The sequence below is a fragment of the Petaurus breviceps genome, unplaced genomic scaffold (assembly GCF_028583685.1).
Source record: "Petaurus breviceps papuanus isolate PSGF00001 unplaced genomic scaffold, PetGlider_PUasm1.0 173, whole genome shotgun sequence".
Classification (NCBI taxonomy): domain Eukaryota; kingdom Metazoa; phylum Chordata; class Mammalia; order Diprotodontia; family Petauridae; genus Petaurus; species Petaurus breviceps.
In genome coordinates this window covers 11,344,496-11,352,893 of record NW_027185759.1, presented here as the reverse complement: position 1 = coordinate 11,352,893, position 8,398 = coordinate 11,344,496, and the positions used below count along the sequence as shown (strand labels likewise).

The window sequence follows — 8,398 nt, the reverse complement described above, 5'->3', positions numbered from 1 at the left end:
CCCAGAGAATTCTCCTGGGGCCTCCAAAGAAGTCAGCTCCTCCCAGAGAATGGAAGAAACAGTGGCTCTATTTCCATTTAAAGCCTGAAATCCAGAGGGTCTTGCATGGCTGGGTGATGCCTGAAACCGAGCCTTCTCTGGGGGGTGGGGGTGAATGTGAGAGGTTGGGCCGACTGAGGAATCACTGTAATAGCCAGGTTATTATATAATGTTTTCTATCTCTGTAGCCCCACAGGGCAAATGGGGCAGATAGATTTCATACTGGCGTCTTTCCGTTGGGTCAAGTGAAGAGGATGGGAGGGAAGCTCGGGTTTAGAGAAAACCAAACTTCAATCTGAAGGGCCAGGCTACCCTCTTTTGTCCCTGTCTGGCTTCCTTTAACCCAACCCGACCCAACCCCATTTTGTTTCCATTTGGCTTAATTCGCTTCAATTCCATTTGATTCCATTCCACTGATTTCAATCTAATCCAATGCAACTCAATTACCCAAAGAAAATTACTGGCAAGAGGGAGCAGGAGGAGGTGCCCTTGATGGGGCATGGCAGACAAAGTCTGAGAATGAGAAGCCTGGCAAGGGATACAGGTGCGGCTGGCCTGGGGGCCCCCCTTATTGAGGAGGAAGTGGCCAATGGGAGGAAGGGGCTGGAGGTCAGAGAGCACTGCCAGTCCGCTTCCAGTTGGGAACCGTTCCCGATATCAAGCCCAAAGCTGTCCCTCTGACCGCTTACTATTCAATATACACGATCCGTTTGGTTCTCTTTTCTTCTCTCTGCACCAACTCCTAGAAATCTTCCCTTCGCTTCATATGCTTCACAATCGCCATTTGCCCAGCTCCGTGGCCTCTCCGTCGGACCCATTGTCCTCCCCATCTCCTTCTCTTGTTCCCCACCTCCATGCCTCCTGCGATGCCCCTCCCCCAATACTCCTCCTTCAAGGCCAAGCTCAAGGGCCACTTCCTTCATGAAGCCTTCTCTGATGGTGACAGCTACGCGTGGCTGGATCCTTTCAGAATTGTTGCTGACTTCCATTCGTGCCCCTCCAATGTCGTGATCCTAGAATCCCGAATGTGAAACCAGAAGGGGGATCAGGATCTATCTAGTCCACCCCCCTCCCTCATTTTGCAGATGAGGAAACCGAGGCCCAAGGAGTAAGTGACGTAGGATCATTGAGTGAGTTGGAAGGGACCTCCTAAGAGAAATCAGAAGGATTTGTGGACCACAGATTTAGACTGAGATGATGCCTCAGAGTCCTGCTAGCCCAACCCCATCTCATTTTACTGAAGAGGAAGCTGAGAGTCAGGGAGGTTACATGACTCGCCCAGGGTCACACAAGTAATATGCATCAGAAGTAAGATGTAAACTCAGGACTTGTGACTCGAAATCTAAGACTTTTTCATGGTGTTTCTAATGGGTCTTAACTGGATTGTAGATGTAGGACTGGTAGGGCCTCCAGAGGCCATCGAGTCTAATTTCTTAATTTCCCAGGCCCAGAGTGATTAAGTGACTTGCCCAGGGTCACATAGCTAATAAGTGTCTGAGACAAGATTCTAACTCAGGGCTTTCTGGTTCCAGGTCCTCTGTCCACTCTGCTGCCTTCAGTGTTTGTCAGGTCTCCTAGTGGATTATAAATTCCTTCAGAGCAGGGGCTGTGCCTCAGTGCTCCCCTCCCCCTGCCCCAAACACACACACACAGTAGGTTCTTGTGTTGACTCAATTTCCTCCACAGTTTTTCTGTCTGATGCCTCTGGGTGTGTGGCTTTAAGAGCAAGCAGCCTGGTCAGAATCCCTCACTGTCCGGTATCTCCCACCCCCACCACTGGGGCAGGCAGAGGTCTAAAAATACCCCTGGGCACGCCTCTCCTGCTGGGCTATGGCCAGGGCCGGACTGCCCAGGGCTTTCTGAGGACTGAGTCGCCTTGGGCTGGTAATCCGTGGAGGAAACTTCTTCCTGTCCTTTCTCCTTTGTTGTCCCCCCTTGGACTGTGCCCAGCACCTGTTCCTTGGGTGAGCCCAGGCAGAGAAGGGCAAGCTTCGAGGCGAGGCCAGAAACTCAGAGGTAAGGCCTGAAAGCAGGGAGGCCTGGACAGAGTCAGACTTTCTGGGGAAGCCAGCCTGGCCGGCTCCAGGGCAAAGGAGCAGGGAGTCAGGCTGACTGAACGAACATTCAAGGGGCTCCTGGGAGGAACCCCTAGAAGGAAGGCTACACCCCAGGGGGCTCAGGAGAGAGGTCTCTGGCTTGGGATCCAAGGGAAGAGGAGGGAGAGAGAAAGTACTCTCTCTGGGAGCCTTGTGAGAACCCAGATCTTTATCTTTTCCACTCAAACTTGTTCAAGGCTATGCCCTGGAACACAAGGAGGGAGGGCGTCTGGCTGTCAGCCCCCCTCTGGCTTGGAATCCTAAGGGCAGCTTTTGTCCCTGGCTATAAGAGGGGACAATGTCCTACTCTTAACAACACAGGCCAGAAAAACCACTCTATACTGGCCTCTGTTGCTCCTGCTGCCCATAGAAAAGTCCCCAAGGGCGGGAGAGCAGGGCCATGGAAATGTAGCCCTCCCACCAGCCCTTGGCCCATTTGAGAGCCTGGTCCTGACCTAGACCTGCTCCCTGTCCCCTTGGTTTTTATCAGATAGATGTTCCCTACATTTGTCAGACGGAGATGCTAATGGCAGCTTGGGAGGACGGTATGAAAAAAAAAAAGCCTAAAATTCAGAGGGTGGAAGTGGGCTGCCACATGGCTAAAGGGAAAAGCTGGACAGAGCTTCTTGTTGGCCAGCCTTTCCCCTTCTGTTCATGGCTGCCACTGGAAGGCAAGACCAGAGCCCATGACTAGTCTGGGGAGAGCTGGGCTTTGTCAAGCCTGCTGACATGGTCAGGGTTCCAGCCCAGAAGGGCAGGCCCTTCCTTCCCACTCTCCCCAGCTGCCCATCAGTGGCCAGCATCTGCAGGGGCCCAGCACCCTCCTCCCAGGGCTGTGCTCTGCCCCCTAAATCACAAGGGGGAGGGCCACCTCTGGAAGCACTGCTCCCCCAAGACTCTGGTACAGCCCTGATAGAAAGTGCTTCAGTGCCCTGAGCTCTCGGTTTGGGAGGGGAAATCAGTGTGAGGGAGAAAGACGGATGGAGGGATGGGTAAACATGGGTCTGGATTCTAGGGTGAGTGTAGGTGAAGACCCTTTGGAGGCCTCTGATCCAACCATGAGCCAAGACTCCCAGGCCCTCCCTGACAGCTCTCCAGGCCTGGTCCCTCCTGCTCTGGGAGTTCAAGACAGTCTAGCAAATGTCAGGGAGAAACTGAGGCTAGCGGCCGTCTCAGCCTCCACCGTCCCTTGTCATCCATACTATGGGAATTCTGCCCAGCTGCAAGGGCCAGTAGGGAGAGGAGAGTGACCTGGGAGGTCAGGGCTGATGCTGAGTTGTGCCTAGAAGACAGTTGATGTCTCATCTCTCTGGGTTGTTGGCTGGGACTGGGAAAGTCTCTGGGGAACCCAGGCGAGTCACCTTTCAGGAGAACCAGCCATCAGTCTTCTTGGAAAAAGTAATGGATCGGGAGAGAGTCAGGCTGGTCAGATGAGTCCTCTTTCCCCAGAAGGACATGTCATGTAGACAGAAATAGCCAGAGTGACTAGTGAATCCATGGTGTGGTCATGGCTAAAGAGCTGGGCCTGGAGTCAGAACGACCTAGGTTCAAATCCCACCACAGCATGTGTGACTCAGGGTGAGGCACTGGACTTCACCAAGTCTCACTCTCCCCATTTGAAAATAGTAATAATAGCATCTCCCTCCTGGTCTGTGACCTTGGACGTTGCCGCCAGCCCCAGATCTACTACTCTATGGTCCCTGGGACTCATTCACTTAAATGACTTCTGAGGTCATTTCCAACTAGATCAATGATTCTCTGACCACTTGCGTGACCATGGGCTTGTCACTGGACCTCTCTGGGCCTCAGTTTCTCCCTTTTTGAAGTGAGGGGGTTGGACTACATAGCCCCTGGGGTTCTAGGTCTATGGTCTATGACCCCTCTCTGGACCTCAGCTTCCACATCTGTAAAATGAGGGAGTTGGAGCATTTCCCGCATTCTCTATATCTATAATTCTTACTACCGAGGGGGCTCAGCTCACAGAGTCTGATATGATGCACTGAGGAGGCTGGGGGAGGGGCAGGGGGCAGGGAAGCAAAGACAATGGCTTCCCCCCACTGGTCTGCCATGTTGATTCCTCTACTCTCCTCTTTGGGGCAGGTTGGGGTCCAGAGAGGACACATTTGCCCCAAAGCCATGGTGAGAAACATGGATGATCTCGACTTCTGCCTTCAGTCACATCCCCAGAATGTCCTGGAGGGGCTTCAGACCTTCCGAGCTCACCCCAAGCTGTCAGACGTCACCCTGCTGGTTGGCAGTCAGGCATTCCCGTGCCACCGCAGCCTCCTGGCCCTCTGCAGCCCATACTTCCACGCCATGTTTGCGGGGGACTTTGCCGAGAGCATTGCTGCCCAGGTGGAACTCCCGGATGTGGACCCTGGCACCATGGGGATGCTGCTGGACTTTGTATACACCGGCAGGCTCACCATCAACCAGGACAATGTGGAGGCCCTGACCCAGACTTCCAACCGGCTCCATTTCCCTGCTGTGCAGAAAGTGTGCAGCCGCTACTTGCAGCAGCAGATAGATGTCACCAACTGCCTGGGCATCTGTGACTTTGGGGAGCGCCACGGCTGCCCAGAGGTGTCTTCCAAGGCCTGGGCCTTCTTGCAGGAGAACTTTGAGGCTGTGTCTCAGGAAGAGGAGTTCCTACAGCTGCCCAAAGACAGACTGGCCGCCTACCTGGCCAACGAGCTGCTTCAGGTGCGGGAGGAGCAGAGCCGGGCCGAAGCCCTGCTCAGGTGGGTGAGGTACGAGGAGGAGGCCAGGGCCCACTACCTGCCTGAGCTTCTGGACCTGGTACACCTGGTTTCTCTCCCTGACCAATTCCGGCAGCACCTGCTCTGCACTGAACCCTTGACTCGAGCTTCAGAGGCCTGCAAGGCAGTGATCTCCCAGAACCAGAGCCCGGTCAGTGATGGGTACGGGTGGGTAGTGGGGTCCCTGACCCATAGGGGCCTGGCAGGGAGTGTGGGAGGGGGGATGGAGGAGGGCGGAAGGTGAACACTGTTTCACAGGGCCAAGGGAGCTTCCTGACCCTCAGCCCCATGTCAGATGGCTGATAGGCAGAGAAACCTGTTCCACTCTAGGGTCCTCAATCATGTGAAAAACTAGGCATGGAGGTTGTGTGTTTGTATATATAATATATGTATATATGTGTGTATATATGTAAAATAGGAACAGGTTATTTGGGGAGCTGATTGAGGGATTAAGAAAGAACATGTGTACTACAGACCTTGGTACTTGAGCTGAGAAACCCAAGACTATAAGAAATAGACATAAGGAGGCAAGAATGCCTCCAGGGCACTCACACTAATTCAGGAGATGGAATGATGAGTGTGAGGAAGAGTGAGGAAAGAGCACCGAAAGGCAGAAAGAGCGAGGGCAATGAACGAGGCCAATAGGGTGGAATGTAGAATATGTGGACGAGAATGGTGGGAGATAAGGAGGCTTAGAATCAGATGCTCCGTTTATTTGTTTCCAACATTCAAGGTTTGGTTTTTTTAATTTTGAGTCCCAAATTCTCCCTCTCCTTTACTTTTATCCCCCACCCACTGAGAACACAGCATATCAGTTATACATGTGAGGTCATGCAAAACAGATTTCCATATTAGTCATGTTACAAAAGAAGCAAGAAACAAAGACAGTGACGAACAATATGCTTCAATCTGCACTCAGATTCACCAGTTCTCTCTCTGGGAGTGGAGGGCATTTTTCGACACGGGTCTTTCGGAATTGTCCAGCAACATTGTCTCCATCAGAGTGGCTGAGTCTTGTACACTTGATCATTATTACAATGTTGCCGTTACTATACACAATATCCTTCCGGTTCTGTTCACTTCACTCTGCATCAGTCCCATGTTTTTCTGAAATCATCCTGCTCATCATTTCTTACAGCACAATAGCATTTGATCACAACACATGCCACAACTTGTTCAGTTATTCCCCAATGGATGGGCATTCCCTAAATTTCCAATTCTTTGCCACCACAAAAAAAGTGGCTATAAATATATATTTTTTTTATATATGGGTCACTTTCCTTTTTCTTCTCTTTGGGATACAGACCTCATAGTAGTATTTCTGGGCCAAAGGGTATGTAAAGTTTTATGCACATTTGAGTGCAGTTCCAAATTGTTCTCCAGAAACCAGTCAGCAGTTACACAGTGTATTAGTGTCCGTATTTTTCCACATCCCCTTCAGCATTTTCTTTTTCCATCATGTTAGCCAGTCTGAAAGGTGTGAGGTGGTACTTCAGAATTGTTTAAATTTGCAGTTTTCCAATCAATAGAGAACTTTTTCATGCGATTTTTGATAGCTTTGACTTCTTCTGGAAACTACTTATTCATATTCCTTGACAATTTATCGAATGGTTCATATTTTTATAAATCTGACTCACCTAAATATTTGAGGAATGAGGTCTTTATCAGAGAAATTTGCTATATAACTTCTCTGCATTTCAACATTTCCTGCTTTCTTTCTAATTTTGGCTGCATTGGTATTGTTTGTGCAAGACCTTTTAATTTCATGTAATAGAAATTATCCATTTTACTTTCTGTGATCCTTTCTATCTCTTGTTTGGTCACAAACTCTTCCTTTATCCATAGATCTAACAGGGAAAATTTTCATGCTCCCCTAATTTGCTCATATGACCCTTTATGTCTAAATCATTTACCCATTTTCACTTTATCTTAGTATGCTGTGTGAAACATTGGTCTATGCCTAGTTTCTGCTAAATTGCTTTTCAGTTTTCCAAGCAATTTTGTCAGATAGTGAGCTCTTGCCCCCAAAACCTGGATCTTTGGGTTTATCAAACACTAGATTATTATGATTACTTACTACTGTGTGTTGTGTAACCAATCTATTACCTTGATCCACCACTCTGTTTTTTAGCCAGTACCAGCTTGTTTTGATGGTTACTGCTTTGTAACATAGCTTGGAATCTGGTACTGCCTAGGTTGCCTTTCTTAACATTTTCCCCTCATTGATTCCCTTCAATATTTTTGACTTTTGTTCTTCCAAATGAATTTTGTTAGCATTTTTTTCTAACGGTATGAAATAATTCTTTGGTAGTTTGATTGGTATGGCACTGGATAACTTAAGTAGAATTGTCATTTTTGTTAAATTTACTTGGCTAACCCACAAGCAATTAATATTTCTTCAGTTGTTTAGAACTGTCTTTCTTTGTGTGAAAAGTGTTTTGTGATTGTGTTCTAGAGTTAGGATTGAAAGACTTCCAGCTGTTCTCTTTCTCTTAATCTACATCTTTTATGTTCTTGGCCTGACAGTCTTCAATGATGCTTCCACAAAAGCTGGAGGAGGTTCTGGTGATAGTAGCAGGGCGAGCCCTGGAAGATTCAGAGGATGAAGAAAGCCATGAGGAGCCTCTGCCCATCTCCAGGAACTGTGCCTTCTATAACACAAAATCCAGTAAGTACCTGAAGAGAAGAAGGGGTGCTGGGGGGACCTCTGGAGTTGGAACCCTAGAGGCCTTCTAAGGCAACCTCCGCATTTTACAGATGAGGAAATTGAGGCACTGTAGCAGCAAGCACCCCAAGCGTCCTCAGGGTTTGCAGCTACCACAGGTTCTTGGATCTGCTTTGTTAAAGGAAAGCAACTCAAAATGGGTTAACAAGCTTATGTTAATCAGTCAGACATATATCGTTTACCTTGTTCAGGAGAAAAGGTCAGCACCCTGAACCTCAAAGTATACAGGCAGAATTATCAAGACAGAAACATCAAGTAGACAGATTTCCAAACTGTCCAACCATTACATCCATACCCAGTCAACATCTGGGTTTCCACATTCTGAGTTTTTCAAAGCCGGGGGACTCTCAACAACGGCTTCCCAGAATTCAGATCAAATCACAGAACACTTCTCAAAGTGAGTCCCAAAACAAAGCTACACATCAGGGCTTATATAGCCTTCTCCTGGCTCAGAGAATGTAACAACCTTATTGACCCACTGGCCAATCAAAAAGTATCTACTGAAAAACAAGCCTCCCTCCCCAGGCTTCTGGTGCACTTTAGCCTAGGGGCAGGGAAGATCTTTAAAATTTACATTCTTATTACAGGCACAGAAAGGGGAAAGTGACTTGTCCAGTGTTACATAGGTAATAAGTGAGAGTGGAGGTTAGAAGAGCATTCTCCAGGAGCCATGTGTTCCCTCCCTCCTTCCCTCCTTCCCTCCTTCCCCCCTTCCTTCCTTCCTTCCTTCCCTCCTTCCCTCCTTCCCCCCTTCCCCCCTTCCTCCCTTCCCTCCCTTC

General features: G+C 49.1%; 1 protein-coding gene across 1 annotated transcript in view; it reads left to right on the top strand.

The window, feature by feature from the left end:
• Window positions 1-1,785: 1,785 nt before the first annotated feature.
• The window catches only part of KLHL30 (kelch like family member 30), a 23,004-nt gene continuing 16,391 nt past the window's right edge, over window positions 1,786-8,398 (top strand). The window contains exons 1-3 of the mRNA XM_069083412.1: window positions 1,786-2,055; window positions 4,236-5,045; window positions 7,421-7,562. Coding sequence (XP_068939513.1) covers window positions 4,272-5,045; window positions 7,421-7,562 — 916 coding nt within the window. The 5' untranslated portion in view covers window positions 1,786-2,055; window positions 4,236-4,271. The remainder of the gene's footprint in view (window positions 2,056-4,235; window positions 5,046-7,420; window positions 7,563-8,398) is intronic.